Raw genomic sequence first — 20,480 nt, 5'->3', positions numbered from 1 at the left:
AGCCTTCCCCCTGGACAGGTCACCAGTCCATGGCAGGGCCAACACATAGAGACAGACAACCATTGGCTCTCCCAGCCACGCCTACGGTCAATTTAGAGTCTGGATTAACCTGGTCCCTCTTGATGTCTTTGGACTGTGGAGGAAGCTGGAGTACCAGCGAGAACCCAGCAGGAACAGGGAGAACATGGAGACTCACCCAGAAAGACCCCGTGCTGCAGCCGGGGCTCCACCCACAACTTTCTTGCTGGGGGGCCACAGGGAGGACCACTGCTCCACCCTGCATTCCCGGTTTCATTTGATAAGATATCCAAGACCCTCACTTTAACAGCTAACACTCACACATCAAATTATTCATTGAAAAGAAGCAGTGACGTGCGGTCAGGGAGGCCAGTGAGGCCGGGCCTCACCTGTCATCATGGAACGAAAAAAATGTAAATTGAAAAAAATAAATGTCATTTTTGTATTTATCCTTTGATTTGTACAATAAAGTTATTTTGCTTCGAACTACACCAGTTCTAAGTTACTGTTTATTCAAAATCACCGATACTGAGAAGAGCCGTGCGGTGCGGCAGCAGGCAGCTGCGCCTCCCCAGGGACTGCGCGATGACTCGGCTAACTGTGCTGGTGGCTACGCAGGGGCCGTCTTGCTCTCTCTTTCTATGGCGCCATTGAAATGTTCAAGTACTTCTGCGATATGAACTACATTTCTGTAGTTTAGCTGGTGAATAGAATGTACAGTGTTTCTGTCGAAAACTGGATGAGTGTGTAACGTGTTTCTTGTGCTGAGCGATCACAAAGCGGCTGCGAAAAGGTGCCGGGTGAGGCACGCAGTTCTCCTGCCTCACGGAGGAGGCGCTAGTGAGCCCAGGGATTCTGCTTGCGCCTCCTACCTTGAGGCACGCAGTTCTCCTGCCTCACGGAGGAGGCGCTAGTGAGCCCAGGGATTCTGCTTGCGCCTCCTACCTTGAGGCACGCAGTTCTCCTGCCTCACGGAGGAGGCGCTAGTGAGCCCAGGGATTCTGCTTGCGCCTCCTACCTTGAGGCACGCAGTTCTCCTGCCTCACGGAGGAGGCGCTAGTGAGCCCAGGGATTCTGCTTGCGCCTCCTCCGCTCCGCTGCAGAAGAAGAGACAGAGCGCTCCAATTTACTGGAAGGAAAGTCAAGTGCAGTCATTCAGTTCTTTTCTCCTCCTGAGAGGCCGTAATGTCACAATGGAGGGTTACATTTCCAAGATAAAACAATTTTCTAAACTGGATGTTCAGTGGAAGCAGGAGGTTCACGCTAAAGTAGCCAAAGCCCTGAAGAAGCTGTGGCAGACAGGAGCCAAAACATGAGAACATTTTTTGTCTGTTTTTATGATTAAATGCAGTTTTTTTCGTATGTTTTCAGATCTGATAGTGATGAAGTCGGCGCCTCAGCAGCCATGAACCTCAGCACGTCACTGAAAAGAAGTAATAATACTTTTTAAAAATGTCTTGTTATACGAAGACATATTCAAGTATTTCTAAAAAGCCAAACCAGCGTCCTGATGCTCAGCCTAGCCTTCACTTCATTCCCCTTTCATTACTGGGTCTCAACAGGCTCCCGCTGCAGATTTTTTTCTGAGATCATCATCGTGGCCACGTTGTCGCCATCCTCGCTGCGTCCAGTTACCATGGTTCGAGGTGCGCCGTCGTCCACTTGTAGCCTCTGAGTGACTCAGCTGTGCAGGAGTTGTTTGGCTGCATTCATACTGGCAAAGCCACAGGAAACAAGTCGTCTTTAACAGAAGCTATAAAAAGATTGGCAGGAAGTGATTCGTTCCCAGCAGGAGGATAAGTTACATTCACTTCACGCACTTGATGATGTGATGTGTTGGTTTGGCACAACACTGACAAAGGAATCCAGGCCTGCTTCAGGTAAAGGGACACTTTATCTTCTCAGATTTTTTTCTCTGGGGAGAATATTTGGAACACAATCCACTGTGAGGGAGTGACAAACCCCTTTTTTTCTGGAAGCCAGCCAATTTCTATGCTTTCAATGCACCAAGGGAGTGAATTCCAATGAGCAAGGTGTCAATCTGGATGGACTGCTTTGGAAACAGGCAGCGCTTCTGGACTGAACCCTCGCTGGAGCTGAGGTGTTTTCTTGCAAGCTCAGTTGAACTGATCAGGATGACGAGCGCAGCTGTGATGATCCAGCAGGGGTCTTTGTGTGACATCAGAAATGTCCCCATTGTGAGACGAACAGATCTCCTCTTCTGTCATTAAAACACACGACTGATGTTTGGCGTGCCGTGTAGATGTCCAGACATGAAGGCGCCGCTCCCTGAGCCAGCTGACTTTCCCCCGGCACAAACAGCATGCAAACCTTTTCTACATGGCAGAGCTCCTTCCCTCACACGCCAGAGACAGACAGGCGGATTCTATTTGCTTACGGCCATTATTTGATTTTTGTTTGTCCATAGGGTATTGATTACCATTGATGCCATTGTGACAAAAAACAAAAGAAAGGCAGGAAGTGAAGATCCAGTCAGAGAGAGAGAGAGAGAGAGGTGGCATGAGCAGAGAATGAGACTGTAAATGATGGGTTTAACTTAATGACCCTGACACTCTGATACCTTTTCTCACTGAAAGACACGCGTCAACGCCGGTTTTTGGACCCTCCTTTGCTCAGCATCAGGGCTCATTCCAGCTTCCAGCAGACCCTGGTCTGAACTCCCCCTGTGAGGCTGCGTGCCTGTGTTTTTCTCTCTCCACGTCATCGCGCTGACCACGTCATCTTTACACGTAAACGTGCGCCGAACACTGAGAGGTAAACAAACAACAACGTGGACGTCGTGGAGTCGAACGTTGGCGTTGCGTGCATCGCAATGTCGTCTCTTCTGCAAAGCAGACAAACTCGGCGCAGATGGAAAATGTCTGAGCGCCACTGCAGCGGAGGAGGATGGAGTTTTTGGGTCGACAGGAAGGGAGCAGCAGAAGCTCCAGGTGAAGCCTGACAGGCGGCACAGAGACACAATCAGGATGCTCCCTCCCTTTATTGTCATTATGCAGCCTTTCAAAATAAATGCTGTGTTTCCAGCGATATGTCCAGTCTCCATGGATAAGCAGCTACATTCAAAAATGCGTAAAAAGAGTGTGTGTGAAGAAAGGCAGGAGGCTCATCACGACCATCATTTCCTGTTGTGCGTCTGCTCCTGGCCAGTAAACAGGAAATGATGGAATGGGTTTACTTGTTTGTTTGTTTGTTTGTTGGGACTGTCTGGACTCCACCTCCTCCACCCCGTTAATCTCAGCAATCACAAGCTTAAGAAAAGTTTACGGTTATCACCGCATGCACTTTTCCTTTTTTCCTTTTCTCCTTCATTTCTCACTCCCTCTCTGGTTTCTTTGTCACTCAGCAAAGTTGTAAACCAGCATGAGTGAATTCATTTCATCAGTTTGACTGGAAATCAGAATTAAAAGAAAACAGCCTTCATTCCTAAAAGCTGTTTCTCTTTGTAAATCAAACCCAGTGGTTGTGTTCACATCTTTGTGTTTTATATCTGCTGTTCTTTCAAAGACCTCCCAGACCCTCTGACAAATAAAATGAAAGACAGCCTGAACAAACACGAGTGAAATTCTGAGAATTCACCGAGTTAGTGGGTGATCGGTAAGCTGCCTCATCCAGAAAGGTCCCTGTTCAAGTCAGGCCTGCATTGGGTTCCTTGTTTCAGTGGCTTCTGTCCAGACTCTGGTTGTTACCGGACAGAGAGGTGGGATTGTTGTGACGTTCAGTGAGTCGGGATCTCTGAGAAGCTTGCGCTCGGGTGATGATGATGCAATAGTGAATGTCTGAACGATCCCATGACATCATATCAAGTTGATTCCAGTTTATTTGTGGCTCCATCATTGCTGTGTGCACCGCACGTCGTTTCTGTGTCAGTTCAATTTGGGATTTTCACTCTGGATTTGGAGAGAATTTGCTATCAGTCCTAAAACAAATGCCAACAACTGGCCAAGTCCAGCTGCTGCACTCAAACACTGACATGGTCAAAACCAACAGGCAAGGACAGGACAGCAATGACAAAGACAAGACCCAAACAGTGTGAAGTCAATAAAACAGACAACTCAAACAGGCAAAGATGATTAAACAAAGGAAAAGAGAGAATAATTAAAAAAGCAGTCAGAAGCAAACACACAAAGAGACCAGGGAACCCCATAATAATGAATCCACAACAGACAGAAGGGAGGAAAAGAACCACGAGCCTTGGAATATGAACATGAGGCAGGACGGAGAGAAGAAGGACATTCAAAAGACACAAAACCTCCGAGAATGAAAGCTCATTACTCCTGGATCATCTTCTGGCTGCTGAAGTGATGGAATGAGAGGAATGGAAGAATGGATGAGAGGTACAACAGAGGAATAACAGAAAAGAAGAGAGAAAGGTGAGCAGAGAGAGGTTGAGACAAGGGCCAAAGAGAGGGTGTAAGATCAGTACTCCACAGTTTAAATCCTGGTCCAGTCCTTGGACCGGATCCAGACCAGGATTTAAACAAGGCTGCTCTGCAGACGAGAAAGAGAGAGAGAGAGAGAGAGAGAGAGAGAGAGAGGGAGCAAGAGAGAGAGCGCGAGGTGGAGGATAATGTCTTTCCCTCTCATGTAGGAATACATTAACATAAAGTGTGACGTTCACCCCTCGTTCCCTCTGTCTGTCCAGCTCAGACTCACATGATGAGACTCAGTCAAAGCAAATGACAAACAACCCAACTTAGAACCACACTGAACTCAAAGACCCTGCAAAAATAACCCTGAAACAGAAAGTAAATTTAAAAAATCAGCGTGTGTGACCTCCAAAGTGGGGTCCGTCCACGTTTGTCACATAAATGGAACAAATATGTGGAGTAAGAGCTGAAGCAGAACCCTGCAGCCTGCAGCAGCGCCTGGTACGGGTTTAATGACTCACTGACTCGGCAGCATGTGAGCACCTCGTTACTCTGTCCCCCAGCACATACCTGCCCACATGTAGGTTTGTTGTATTTGTACTGGTGAGTCCTAACAACCTCACAAACGCACTGAACAGAGCAGAAAAGCCAAAGCATAAGTAACATGGGGGGCACAGACGTGTGGGGGTTCTGGTTTTAAGGGTTAGTCCAGCAACGTTAGAGTGCTGCTAACAGAAAGGTCCTCAGAAGTGACTGAAACCTGACTATGTGTGTGTGTGTGTGTGTGTGACAGGGTGTGAAGAGTCACTCCAAGGATCAAGAGGCTTGGCATCGTCAAGGGTAACAAGGTGGTATGCACACACACACACACACACACACACACACACACACACACACACACACACACACTGTGATTTCTCATGGGAATGTCTGATTGGACGCTGTGGGCCTGCTGGGATGCTCGTTTCCAGTGGCGATTGTAACCGAGCGATAACACCAACCATCTGACCCTCTTGATGTGTGTGTGTGTGTGTGTGTGTGTGTGTGTGTGTGTGTGTGTTGCCATCTGTGCCGCCTGCTGGCTCAGGGGAAAAGTACAGTAACACACAGCACACGGATTAAAGCAAGCAAGAAAGAAAGAGCCTTTGTACGACACAAGTCACCTTTTCTAACCTTTTCTACCTTGAGGCCAACATTCATGCTTGAACAGGTTCATCATGAGGAAGAGTCCAACTTATTTTGGCCAATCCAGTTTATTCTGATCCTCTCCAGTCCTCACCTCTGCCTGTTACCCAGGCGGGCGTCATACGGTGAAAATAATCATGTTCTTGCTTCTACATTTTCAAACATATAGCACTGATGCTATTGTTAGAAGGGGGATATTTTTTTGAACTAATAATACATAATTTTATATATTTATTACTATGTATTTTTATCAACTTGATTCTGTTGTCCAGTCATGTTCTCCGTTTTAAGTGCACATCCTCTTGGAATTTGAAACGTCTTCTCCGGGACTTTTCCTCCCTCCTGTATTTTCCCACCTCACATGTGTGACCTGCGCCTTGTTTCACTCTCCTGGGATTGGCTGTTTTAAAGCCCACTTTCTTCTCAGGTGTTCCTGCGCTCCTTCTGTATTTTGGCGTCACCGACATGTGACGCAGCAGCGGAAGGAAAAAGTGCCTGAGAGCTCAGGGCAGTTTTTTATGAGACCTTAAGAGGAAACACACACGCAAAGTGGTTCTTTTGTGCTGGTTCAGATGTTCTGATGGGGCTTTTAACATCCTCATATTTGAGTATGTTTCCAGACTTCTTCTCCATAAAATGGTGATTAATGTGCACAAATTATTTAATTTGTGCACATTAGCGTGCCTGTGTGATCGCTGTAAGTGCAGCAAATCTCATTCTCACAATTTATTCCCTCCACACACTAAAACCCACTGGTGTGTTTGAATGGCATCGTTTCTTTCAAAAAAGAAGAAAAGGCATAAATGAAACCATTTACTGCAGCCAGACTCTGTAACCACAGTTGTTACTTTCGGTTTCTTGAATTTCCTGTTGATGGTCCTGGATGGAATGTGTGGCGTAGGTTTCATGAAATACCTCACTAAACGTACACCACTTTAATCTACATGTCCATGTAAGACACGTGAGTTAGAGCCTTGCTTCTTGGCCCCTGGTCTGCTGGGGAACAGGCTGGTGGTTAGCACATGTTCCAGTGGCGATCACTCCACTGAACAGGAAACACCTTCGTAGTCCACAAAGTTGTGGGTTGAACCTGAAGTTACAGGTTAACCCTTCAATCCTGCTAAGTGCTGCAGGGTTAGAGGCTTCGCTGGTTTGCAGTCAAAACGAGCTGTCAATAAACTCAGCAAATTTAAAAAGCACAGCCAGACTTTGTTCCTGTCGTATTGTTGAGGTGTCAGTTTCAAAAGTATATCACCAGAGCTCATGGTAATCCTGGCTTCATTGTCAGGGAACATGACCTCAGCTCCCCAGGACTGTGAGACGGATAGACTGATGTGGACTCAGTGGCTCAATGTTTCTGTCTCTATTGTGATGATGCCATCACAGAAGCTGAAGCTGGGCAGCAACATCGCTCCAGAAAAGCATGAAAAAAATCAAACATGAAGGTAGCACAATACGCGACACGTGTGTGTGTGTGTGTGTGTGTGTGTGTGTGTGTGTGTGTGTGTGTGTGTGTGTGTGTGTGTTCTCCTACCTGGCTCTCGGAGCAGCAGCTGAGCCATTGCCTGCGAGCTGCCAGCCGCATTTTCTGCAACACACTGATAAAATCCTTCATCTGACTTCACCAAACCCAGAATCTGCAGGTTACTGCCGTCCTGGACAACAACATACAACAAGGATTAGACACCCACCCACACACACACACACACACACACACACACATAATATAATATAATATATGAAAACGAAATAAACAAAAATCTTTTCCACACATTTGATCGTACCGGTCAGTCTAAACTCTATTATTATCATCAATCAAACACAAGTTATTTCTGGAATACTGGCCAGTTCTTTAATAATAACAGGTATGAACTTGTGGTGTTAGCATGTTCTGCAGCTGATGTGGCTCCTCCCACTGGCAGGAGGATGATGCAGCGCTGGGGAGGGACATGGAGGCTGATAGGGAGCGCGATCAAGAAGCCTTTATGGGAGGGGTTTGTCTGGCAGAGGGGGAGCTGGCACAGACCTGAGTGAGTTGACCAGCCTTTCCACAAACCCTGAACTGTGACTTCAGGTGTGATCAGATGGGGAAATCTGAGTTTCCAGTTTCAGAAACTGATTTGAGTTCATTTGATCAAGAGTTCTGACGTAGTGTTAGCAGCATGAATGGAGCCCAATACTGCGATTCACCATGGCAACAACTAACAAAAAGAGCTCCACACACTTTACCCCTCTGGAACAGCTTACAGGGTATGAATGGAGTTTTAGGGGGAAGAAAGTGATATGGCTGCAGCAGCAAAGGAGAGAGCATTGGAGTCAATGCATCAGTTTGGATTTTGTCTTTTCATAGGAGTTGATGGAAGGACAGATAAGATTATACAGATAAATAATAGACTGAAGAAAAACTGCACCCTGTAAATCATCGACTGTTAACTATAGTGGATGTCCGGCCAATCATCTCCCAGGATTGATGTAGCTCCCTGCAGAGTACTGCAGAGTACTGCAGAGTACTGCAGAGTACTGCAGCCTCTTCATCTCCGGGACCCTCAATCAAGGAGTTTACTTTGTAGAGAAAGTCTCAGGGACAACTAAACCAACCTGGATCAGACAGCTGAAGGCCAGTGGTTTGGCAAAATTACAGATTACCTGAATGACTCAGAGCTCAGGTTACCTCTCAGTCTGAATCAACTCTTTTCCAGGTTTGCGACAATTCCCTTTCAAAGAAGGAAAACTCAGACTTTCCCTCACTTCAGGGTTAACAAGAACCAGGTTTACATTAAACCTGCTTTCTGAAACAAACCCCAATAACATAAAAAACAAAAAATAAATAAAAAGAAAAATTATATCTGAATCCATTGTGGATCCTGTAACTCACTTATCCTTCTGATAAAGTGACAGCCCTAGTATTTTTGAAGGGGTCTCTTTGACTCACCACGATCTGGAAATAATCACTGGGGATGACATCCTCTCCGTTTTTCATCCAGCGGATTGTCGGCAGGGGGTTCCCCGTCACAGCACACTCCAGCTCGATGTCAGTGGATTCATACGCGTAGGTGTTGGTTGGATAGTTCAGGAACTGAGGAGGAACTGCAGAAATAAAGAAACATCACAAATATAAATAAAGCGCACACACACACACACACACACACACACACACACACACACACACACACCTCCTTCTGCTTGCTGGAGGAGGTGTGTGTGAAACAGTGGACCAGCTGATGTCCAGCAGCCTTCTTGCTGTTGTGTGTTTACCTGCTGTAAAACAACAGGATTGTGTTTCACATGAGCGAGGAGTGACCTCAGTTAACTGCCAACTAATTAACACAATTACTCTCTGAGTGACCAGCTTATTAATGAAGAGCTGTGTTTGATCTCATTACCCCTCATGGATGTTTATTACACAGTCACTGCTTCATGGTCAGCTGCAGGCTTATTTGCATGTTGCAGACTCATTTTCAGGTACTTAGTTGTCAGTACTTTTGCTAGCAGAAAGCCCAAAGTAGCAGAAACAGAGTACATCACCCAGGAAGTTTACGTTCAGATGCAATCACGCCCCCAAATAAATGCTAATGTTGCTTAAAATCTGCTCGGTGTGTAAATAAGCAGCAGGGACAAGGATGAAGCCTGCAGGGCCTCATGTAGCACCAGAAGCCACAGTGACGCTGTCAGCGATCCAAGTTCCCAGCATTCGCTCTGTCAGCACACACACACTCACACTGGAACGTCACTGTCACACACGTTAGCACTGGAATAAACAAAGTCCAAATAGAGACATGAGATGTGGTTGAGGAAACAGAGAAGATGGTGGGAACAGAAAAAGTAAGTAAGAGGGATGAATGCAGGAGAAATGAAAAAGAAACAGAAAGAGAGGAAAGCTAGAAAGCGACTGAGGAGGCAGAGTCTTGTCTGTTGGTCCTCCATCGTCGATACATCATTATCTGTAGGTGTAACTTCATCACTGGCGTAACCCTCTAATTACGAGCTAACGATTTCCTTTAAACTCAGAGCCGCTGAAGCCTCAAATACAACAATTACACACTGATATACAAATGAATCGGACAACAACACGAGTGCAGAAATGAGTCAGACAGCTGAGAGCTGATTCCACCAGAGGGGACTGTTCATGCTGCTCCCAGGAGTCTGAATGAGAGCATCATCCAACACTGTTCTGTCCGCACAAAGTTCCAGACATGTTCCAGTGACAGGCTGGATGCCAGTTATCGTCATAGTCTTTGCAATCGTTGCACTCTCAAATCCTAACAGGAAACAAACGAATCTGAAGGATTTATGGAAGATCTGGCAGGTTATCCTGTATGGAGTCACATCTGGAAACAGTGCCATCATTTTTTTAGCCTGATCTTTGTTAACTCTTTTTTTATTTAGAATCTGTAAATCTGGAAGCCGTCCCAAAACCTGTCAAACAACAGCACTGCAATCTGCCTCCTCATGCATGTTTAGGCCCTTTTCAGAGCACAAATTAGAACAAATCTCATCAGACCTTCTTTCATGCCACAATCAACGACCGAGTTGCTCAACAAAAGAAGTGTTTTTAACAAGACGTTTTTATTCTTGGATCAGATGTGCTATGCTAACACACTGGACGTGCATGACGGTGACTTCTCTGCAGCAGAAGGAAAGGGCAGGTAACTGAATCCCATGAAGTGCAAAAGCTGACACTGACTGATACTAAAAGAATAAACTAAAAAATGGCAAAGATAAAACATGTATTCTATGGATTCTTTAAAGGGTTAAATCAAGTGGATTATTGTCCCTCATCTCAAAAGTTCTCTGAAGAATTCCCTGATTGACATCCCTCTGTAGCGCTACCTTGTGAGTTCCTGCAGCAGCCAGAGGTCATCACCGTATGTAGAAGGGACCTCGGCGCGGCCGTCTGTGCACCGTGTGAAGGTGTCATGCGTCCGCTGGGTGCTGCTGTCTGTCACGAGTCCGTGTGTGAATGCCTCGATAAAGACAGCAGCCTCTCACAGTGGGCTGACAGGCCCCACAAAGACGGCTGTAATCTAGTTTTCTGATCAATGAATGGACATTAGCAAGCATAACAGATGGAATGGCACTTGGTTATTCTGCTCCCATTCAATTGAGTTAAACAGTGCTGGATCATAAGAGCAGTGCTGGCAGGGCTGTCCTCACGTAGAGCAGGTCTACACTGTTCTGGCCCCAGCCTGATGGGGGTACACATTCAAGCCTATAAAGGCATCAGCCACAGCCCTCCAGAGTGGCGGCTCAGTGTACAGTGCAGTGACAGCACTGCTCATCAATATGACACGTCAATGTTATTTTGTGAAAATAGAATAGAAATGCTTGTGTAAGCAATAATAGAACTTTTGTTTGTTGTTTAAAGTACAGGAATCACACACGTTATGTCTTTGCTTGTATCACAATGGATAGGAATTGCAATAATAAGGCTGGTAAAAAATGGCTGATTAAAACTCAGAGAGAGCTTGAGCCTTTCCCCGTGTCACCCCGGTGGGTGTGTGCTGGCTGGCCAGCTTCCAACAGCTAAGAAACTAAACTACATATGGGACTGCTTTCTCAGCATCCCCACAAACTCGGAGAGTACACAGCTGGCAGGAATGGATGGATGAAGAACTGCAATATTTTTTAACATGAAGTGCAGCTGATGATCAGGAGATCCCTGATCGCTGCTTGCGTTCCTTCAGCCTTTAGCCAGAGCTGTGTAGTGGCTGCCACCAGAACATGTTGAAGCTTACAGAGCTTCCTCCTGTCAGGTAAGGTCAGCATGTTCTCCCTGTTCCTGCGTGGGTTCTCTCTGGTACTCCAGCTTCCTCCACAGTCCAAAGACATCAAGAGGGGACCAGGTTAATCCAGACTCTAAATTGACCGTAGGTGTGGCTGGGAGAGCCAATGGTTGTCTGTCTCTATGTGGTGGCCCTGCCATGGACTGGTGACCTGTCCAGGGGGAAGGCTGCTGGGATAGGCTCCACCCCCACCACCCTCAACAGGAGAAGAGGGAGAACCATCCCTTTAAGTGGTGGAAGTTCTTGCAAACAGGACAAGAAAGTCCAAGTCTTTGTGACAAGAAGTGCCTGGAACACTGGTGGCAACATCAGAGATGAGAGAAACGCATCAGAAATCATGAAGGTTCTCATTGAATGAAAGAACTTCCCTATGACTCGTGTTGACAGAGCGCCGTGGAAACCAGGTGTAACTTAGGTGGTGGAGATGCTCCAACTATCACCTGTAATCTCCATGTCTGTGTAGGGTCAAGTGCCCTGGTGCTGCTAGCTTTTTAATCTGAAAGATCGCCTCACAAGTTAGACAAAGCGAAACCTCAGCTGTAATCTTCTCCATGTTCCGAATGTCAACCAGCACCCAGCAGCTTCTGTGTATTTGGGGACTGTTATTGTCTGGTAGGGCTGCTCTGATGACTTGGACAACTGAGGAGACACGTGGACAGAAGTGTTGGCGTCCCGCAGCTGGTAGTGAGGCACACCACAACAAGCAAAATGCTGCATTGATACCATTCTATCTCCTGCAGGAAACAGCTGAGGGCTGCCATTCATATGCAAATGAGAGACATCAAGAGCCAGCTGACCTCCCCCACACAGACACAAGCCTGACTCCACCTGGTCTGAACACACCTCACCTGAACTGACTGGCAGCAGTTAAAATAAGGACATAGAAAAAGGCAATGGGATGAAGAGAGCTGTTGTGGTTTCTCTGTCTCACATACACACACACACACACACACACACACACACACACACACACACACACACACACACACACACACACACTCACACACTATCAGTTTTCTATAGCTACACTGTAATAACTTCCACTCAGCATTTAAATGGAAATCATCTCATCATTCATTTCAATGAACATCTGCTGTGTGTGTGTGTGTGGGGGGGGGGGGGAGAAAGAGAGAGAGAGAGAGAGAGAGAGAGAGAGAGAGATGCCCTTAAGTCCTCACTGGGATATAAGTTTAAGATTCACACACACACACCTTCTCATTCACTCTGTGACTCGTGATATCTGAGAGAGTTAAAGGATAATAACTGTAATTTAAGAGCGCAGGGCTGGAGAAGGCAGGATGTCAGGGACACATGCTACTGTATGTGCAACTAGCCTGCGTCCACTGACCAGGTCAGGAGCCAGTGTCCTGTCCTGTCTGATGGGTGTGTAGCAATACAATGCACAAGCTAGCTACATGTAACAAAAGTTAAAAGTCAAAGTTCAAGCAACTGTGGATCAAAATCTGTGGCCTCCAAAACCCATGGTGCAATTTGACAGGAAACTCTGCTTGACTCTCACTGACTCATGAATGTCCAAATCTTTCAAACATCCCTGGTCTGCGAAGAAGGTTCTCTGTTGGAAATGTGCCAGCTGTCAGGTCCCTCACGCCTCCGACTGAGAAGGAGCTCTCATTCAAAGCTGATTTCCAGGCCCTTCGTAGATATTTTTGGTTTTGCTCTTGAAGGAGCCGTTGGTTGATGCTCTTATGTTTGTGGGTTGCCCATCAAGTCCAGCGCAGCAACCAAATGGAACCATTCTCATGTTCTCATAATGGTGCTCCTCTGAGTTATTGTCATGCAGCTACTGTAGATCAACACGTTGTTGGTGCGTCAACACATGGCAGACAATTTGTCATTTTGTTTCATTTTCTGCCACAATGCTAATTCCATCAATGCAGCAGTAGAATTGTTAAATATAATTCTGTATACTGTTCCAACTCCCAAATACAGTTTTCATTTCAGGACCACGGGCAACAGCAGACTCCTCATTCATGTGCATTTGAATATATTTGTAACAGTGTCAACGGTCCCAGATCCCTTTCATAATTAGTGTTGGGAAAGAAAACAAGGTTGGAGGTGGGCCGTCAAAGATACACTGACAAGGTTTTCTGGCCGATTTCAGCTTGAGACTTCACCGTGATTTAAACACTAGTTTTCCCCGATGTGCTTTATTAGGGTTTCTTCCAGGACGACAGACTCGCAGCTGGTCACCGTGGTAGCGGCCATCGTAGCAGGACCACGCAGTGGATGTTTCTACTAGGTAATTAACTCTGTGCTGCCCACGCTGTCGTAGGCCCTGACCCGGATCCTGCCAGACCTGTGCGGTCATGTGAGAGACACAGCCGGGTCAACACAGCTGATGCTGACCTCACCTGCTGGTCTCTGTCTATCCAGAACAGCCAGGTAAGCTGGCATGAAGGCTGCAGACAAATCGGTGGGGAGGGAGGAGGATCCTGACAAATGCCCCGACACCACAGCAAGGAACAAACAAATGCAGGCTGAGAGAGAGCAGCTCAAGATCAAAGGTCAAACAAGCTGTGGGTGCATCATCACCATCAGCCTGAAGCAAGACAGTTTAGGGGCAGAAGCAATGAAGGACAGAATGAAAAAGGACATTTCACGCTGATGTCAGTTTCACAGAGGAAAGTCAGAACGACATTCACTTTTCTCAACAACTTCCAACAAGCAGTGCACCAGCAAAGGTTCCTGTCATATCCAGGCAAGGAACGCAAAGATGGGAGGTTTAAGAAGAAGGAGACAGACAGCAGGGAGAGGAGGAGGAGGAGGAATCTCAAAATTCATCACAAATATCCAAACAATCTGCAGCTCCAAGAGAGACAGATGGTCAGAATGAACAGATGTCTGTATCTGATGAGCTCAGGCTCATGAGAAGATTGTTCTGTTGAAGACAAGCTGGGGAAGACACCTCCTCACAAGGTCACACATGTAGAAGCAGGTTGTGATCATCAGTTGTTGATTTGAAAGGAAAACAACAGAACAATAGGCTCAGAAGCATTCAGGTGAATTCTTTCAGGCTCAAGCTGCATTGAAGAGTCACATTAAGTCCTTCCCTTTTCCCCTACGGTACTTGATTGAGTTCAAATCCTGGATTACAAAGCTTAAGAGACAAAGGACGGGTCAGGTTGATTTGATTCGTCATCTGGGTGTGGGATCAGGGGTTGCATTTAAAACCCGCACTCAGGCAGAAAGAAATGAGGAGCTGCAGCACGCGGATGGACTGAGAGGGATTAGTCTGAACATACGTGACCAAAGAGGCAGCGAAACTGTAGTCTGTGACACCATACAAGATCACGAGGAGATGCTGCTTAATTGTGGGAGGTGGGGTGGGAGAGGACTGAGATAGGGAGTACCACAGAAAATAAACGGCACCACTGCTAACCTGCCAGGGGTCTCAGTAATGAAGGTGGCACAAGCACAAAATGGTGCCGGAAACTTGTGTACGCCACTTTCCATGCAACAGCTGTGCTTTATAAAAACTAGCTTGATGGAAGGATGTGCACCAGGGCGTGAACTCTGAACCACGTGTCCGAGCATTTTGGAGCTGACACAGATGGTGCGGTCGTGAACTGATTCCAGATACTCTTAACGTTATCATCAACATCTAAAATTGCTGTGTTTGTCTTTATAGTTAGCCAAAATTGTTCCAGATACTCCTTTGAACTTGAAATTATTAAAACAAATATATGACCTTATGGCACCCCAGTGGGGGCAGTGGTCCTCACTGTGGACCCCAGCAAGAAGGTTGTGGGTGGAGCCCCGGCTGCAGCACGGGGTCTTTCTGGGTGAGTCTCCATGTTCTCCCTGTTCCTGCTGGGTTCTCTCTGGTACTCCAGCTTCCTCCACAGTCCAAAGACATCAAGAGGGACCAGGTTAATCCAGACTCTAAATTGACCGTAGGCGTGGCTGGGAGAGCCAATGGTTGTCTGTCTCTATGTGTTGGCCCTGCCATGGACTGGTGACCTGTCCAGGGGGAAGGCTGCTGGGATAGGCTCCACCCACACCACCCTGAACAGGAGAAGAGGGGGAACATGGAGGGATGATGGATGGATGATGGATGATGGATAATGACGATGGATGGATGGAGGGATGGATGGATGGATGGATGGATGGATCATGGATGGATGGATGGATGATGGATGGAAGGATGGATATGACCATCTAACATTTTGCTCATTTGATCAGCACTTTCTTCTTCCTGTTCTCTTCCTGAGGAGCAAAGAAGAGCACACCAGTCTGATGCAGTAAGAGTTGAATTGTTGTGTTCTTTGAATGAAAATTCACACTGGAAAATTAGAGAAGCAGCTGTTATAGTAACTTGTGATGCTGTCACATGACCGACTTCATCTTCCTCATCTTCATCACTTACACGTGGTTCGCTACATTAGCAAAGAGTGAGAGTTTTGACCGTCCTCATCCTCAGTATCAGCCCTACACAATCACAGCCCAACCAAGATCACCAAAATGAACCCTGGAACATCTTAGCTAGCAGATGTCTTCATCAAAGTTGTCAGGTTACCCTGTGATGTCATCAGTCGGATTCTTGTAAACATGGATAATGTGGTGATTCTAGTGTGTAATGGCTTTTCTTGGTCTTCTGGTTGTTGCCGTGACGAAGCGCCAATCAGCAGCGGTCCTTCAATCATCATCCATGAGCTGACCACATTGACCATCAATGGTTTGAAGTGGGCATGTCAAGGGTGGGATGGGAGGCAGATCTCACATACACATTTCTAGAATGTGATTTTCATCCATGTAACCTGGATGGGAATTCCATCCATCCATACCACCCTGGACAGGTTGCAGGGCCACACAGAGACAGACAATTCAGAGCCTCCAGTTAACCCAGTAAAGGGAACTCTGGACAGGAGGGCCCTGGCCAGCTGGTGGATTCGTACCCTGAATCTTCTTGCCATGAGGCGACAGTACTTACTTACCTGACTATTATTTTTGCATATGCTAGTTTCAGCTTTGTTATGTACAAAACATGTAAATCATCCCCTGGTTGGCTGGGAAAAGAGATCATAAGCTTAAGTTTGGAATAGCGTTGTTCAGAGTGCTGAAGCTAAAGGGTTTGTCAGCTGTGCAAGCTGATGTGGGTCTTCAGACTGAAAAACAGTCCCACCAAATAGTAATTTAGCACTTCAGCCACCAGGAAGGCATTTAATACTATCCATGATATGTTCAGCAATGAGCAACCTCGTGTTGTTTGGCTTGAGCCTGATTACTTTCAAATGGGTCAGATGGTTAAATGTTGCCGTTTGTCGCTTGTAATGCAGTTTCAATGAGCCAATTGCAGCACGGCTGCCTCACTGGTGATGATAAGGTTATTCCAAGTCAGTGTGCAGACCTGTTGATGCTACGTGTGTGAATGAGAGTCAAAGACATTTGTTTGCTCATCCACTTTCCCACCACAGAACTGCTAAATGTTACTTCAATGTTATTGAACATCATCGCTGCTGAATGACTCATTTCTGGTAAAACAAATGGGAATGCTAATGCTATGCTGCACTTGCTAAAAATACTGTACGTTTTACAAGTTACTGAAGTCATACATCGTTCATTATATTTACAGACATTATTATTCATAATACTGCACATTTTTAGATTTCACTTCACTCCCTTTTCTCCTGCACCATCACACACTGAAAGGGTGGCAGTGAACAGATCCCGTTGTGACTCAGTTCCCACATACAAGCAGCAAACTAATAAAATTCAAATGGCAACAAACAAATAACTTCAAACTTCCAAAATTGACATAGAAGTGAGGAAGGATTGATGCATATGCTGGCAGGGCCTGCATCACAGCTCAGTGTTCCTGAGGAAATACTCCAAAGCCCTCTTTTAACTGCTGATAGAGCTGAAGCCAATATTACCCACAACTACCGCAGAGTCATTTAACCCTGGAATGAATGCAATTGTAGGCTTTAACAATGAATACAAAAGCCACATGTTCATGGGTCCTGGGGGGGGGGGGGGGGGGGGGGGCGTCAAATGTGAAGGGACAAAAGATCCTGTAATTCCAATGTGGAGACAGAGAAGGGTGATCACGTTCAGACGATCTGATTGGGTGAAACGGGCTCCAGTATGGCTGGACCGGTTCATATATATATTGACAATCAGAAATCCTCTCCTCTTCCCTCTCTCAGCGGGGGTTCTCTGATCGTGCCCCCTCTTTCTCTTTCATGCTTCTCAGCTGGTGGTTTTGGGTGAGTGGCAGCAGGCTGGCAGCACAGTGGGGGGGGGGCCTTGTTAAATGTTTTCTAGAACACCCACAGTAATTCACAGAGGCTGTAATTAATCAGGAGAAGAATCCCCCACTGTGTGTGTGTGTGTGTGTGTGTGTGCGTGCGTGTGTGTGTGTGTGTGTGTGTGAGGATTATTCAGAAGGGTACTTCACGATACCACAGTACTTCACGATACCACAGTGAAGCGAGTCAATCACAGCAGACCACAGACTAACCCTAATCTGTATTTATTGCTGTGCAGCAGATTATGTGATGCTTGATGGTGGGCTTTTCCACCATCATGGAACAGGTTCTTGAACCTTGCACCAGAACCAGCTATAGAGCCAACTATGAACCTGGAGCTGGAGAGTAACTCACTGCTGTTGAATTGGAAAACAACTATCAGTTGGGAACTAAATACTCAAAGGTCTTTTACGGTGCTGCTTCATTCACCCACTCACACACGCTCTCTCTGACTGGTGCTTGGTGCCAACCGACTCATCAGCAGTAATTCAGGGCTCAGTGTCTTGCTCAAGGACACTTTGACAAAGTTTCTGGGGAAGTGAGGATTGGGTGAGCGACACTTTGGTTATAGACAACCACTCTGTCTGCAAGCCATGCTTTGTGGTGTGTTGTGGGTTCACTGTTCCATGGGTCCATTTTCAGAGGCTGACGCGAAGAGCAGGAGGTGACACAGTCATTGATTTACACAGTGGTAGTAGCTCATGTTGAGTGGACACAAGTTTGAATCGTTCATAATTGTTTCCACTTGTCAAGGAAATTTGAAGCCAACTGGCAAATGCCAGCAAAAGGCAAATGCCCCAAATCCCCCTTCACAGAAAAGTGATGTGTAGCTGTTATTCTGCGTCTGTGTGGTGCAGCTAACTTTGATTGACAAATATAAACCTGCCGTTTCTGTGTGAACCAAGGTTGTACTGGAGACAGCAGTGTCACCGTCCATTGTCCAATCCATCAATATGTCCCAGTTCGTTCAGTTTGACCCAGGTCTTTCTTAACGAACTTAAGATCAGCACCCTCATTCAGGTGACCACCTCCTCATCTGGACATCTGACCAGAGGATATATGCCATCCAGGTCTCCCTGGCACCTTCAACAGAGCCATGAGCTCTGGAGAATTTCCACCCATGAGCAGTTTCCATCAGCTGGTTTGGCCTGACTAAACTAGGCTACAAAGTGCCACCAGAAAACGGCAATACAGGCAACATAAGGCATGATGGAAGAAGAGCCACCTGTCAGCTGATGATAGTGACAAGTCTTGAGGAATTACCTTAGGCTGGACAAGTTGGATCGGACATGATGCAATTCAGAGTTTGGGAATAAAGATTCACCACATCAGAGCTTAGAATGAGGGCTTTCTGTCTATGATTCTGTGCATTTCCCCTTTTTGACAAAGGGATGGACAGACAGTTTCCTTGTATAATGCAAAACTGAAAAAAAGCACATCAAAATACATTGACGAAAAATGACATCATTCAGGGTTCTGCTTGGACGGGAATTTCTCTGATTTAGGGTTTAAAAGAGTTCTATTAAAGTCTCTATTGTGGGAAAGTTCCTTCAAACATGTCAACACCTTTGCTGCACACATACATGTAGTAAGTGTAGTAAGTTAGCTGTTAGTAAGTTAGCTTTTAGTAAGTTAACTGCTAGTAAGTTAGCTGTTAGTAAATTAGCTGTGTGTAAGTTAACTGCTATTAAGTTAGCTGTGAGTAAGTTAGATTTTAGTGAATTAACTGCTAGTAAGTTAGCTGTTAGTAAGCTAGCTGTTGGTAAGTTAACTATTAGTAAGTTAGCTGTTTGTACGTTAGCTGTAGGTAAGCTAGTTTTTAGTAAATTAACTGCTAGTAAGTTAGCTATTAGTAAGTTAGCTGTTAGTAAGATAGCTGTAGGTAAGTTAGCTTTTAGTAAGTTAATTGCTGTAAATTTGCTGTTTCTTAGTTAGCTCTTAGTAAGTTTGCTGTTTGTAAGTTAGATGTTAATAAGCTAGCTGTTCGTAAGTTAGCTTTTCGTAAGTTAACTCCTTGTAAGTTAGCTGTTAGAACGTTAACTGTTAGTAAGTCAGCTGTTAGTAAGCTAACTGTTTGTAAGTTAGCGGTTAGTAAGTTAACTGTTAGTAAATTAGCTGTTTGTAAGTTAACTGCTTGTAAGGTACCTGTTAGTATGATAGCTGTTAGTAAGTTAGCTGTTAGTAAGTAAGCTGTGAGTAAGTTATCTGCTAGTAAGTTAGCTGTCATACATTAGCTATGTGTAAGTTAGCTGTTTGAGATCAATCATCCACCAATCCATCATCCCTCCATCTTCTCCCTCTCCTCCTGTTCAGGGTGGTGGGAGTGGAGCCTATCCCAGCAGCCTTTGGACTGGGTTTTGTTCATTTTGTTCATCCATCCATCATCCATCCCTCCATCATCCATCCCTCCATCATCTATCCATCCATCAATCCATCATCCATCCCTCCATCATCCATCCATCCATCATCCATCCCTTAATCATCCATCAATCCATCCCTCCATCATCCATCCATCCATCCACCATCCATCCCTCCATCCATCCACCATCCATCCATCCATCCCTCCATCATCCATCCATCCATCCCTCCATCCATCCCTCCATCTATCATCCATCCATCCATCCATCCATCATCCCTCCATCCATCATCCATCCCTCCATCATCCATCCATTCATCCCTCTATCCCTCCATCCATCATCCATCCCTCTATCCATCCATCCATCCATCCATCCATCCATCCCTCATCCATCCATCCATCATCCATCCCTCCATCCATCCATCCATCCCTCCATCCATCCATCATCCCTCCTCCATCCCTCCATGTTCCCCCTCTTCTC

At 46.0% G+C, this 20,480-nt stretch overlaps 1 protein-coding gene across 3 annotated transcripts in view; it reads right to left on the bottom strand.

Moving 5' to 3' along the window:
* Nucleotides 1–20,480, bottom strand: part of dcc (DCC netrin 1 receptor) — a 330,071-nt gene that overhangs the window by 195,135 nt on the left and 114,456 nt on the right. For all 3 annotated transcript variants that reach the window (XM_086186581.1, XM_086186582.1, XM_086186583.1), the window contains exons 6-7: nt 8,524–8,678; nt 7,126–7,246 (exon numbers count right to left, since the gene is read on the bottom strand). In XM_086186581.1, coding sequence (XP_086042707.1) covers nt 7,126–7,246; nt 8,524–8,678 — 276 coding nt within the window. The remainder of the gene's footprint in view (nt 1–7,125; nt 7,247–8,523; nt 8,679–20,480) is intronic.

This window comes from Aulostomus chinensis, chromosome 19 (genome assembly GCF_037954235.1).
Source record: "Aulostomus chinensis isolate RoL2024-O1b breed Wild chromosome 19, RoL_Achi_v1.0, whole genome shotgun sequence".
Classification (NCBI taxonomy): domain Eukaryota; kingdom Metazoa; phylum Chordata; class Actinopteri; order Syngnathiformes; family Aulostomidae; genus Aulostomus; species Aulostomus chinensis.
The sequence above is the reverse complement of the archived record's forward strand: the minus strand, read 5'-3'. Positions and strand labels throughout refer to the sequence as shown.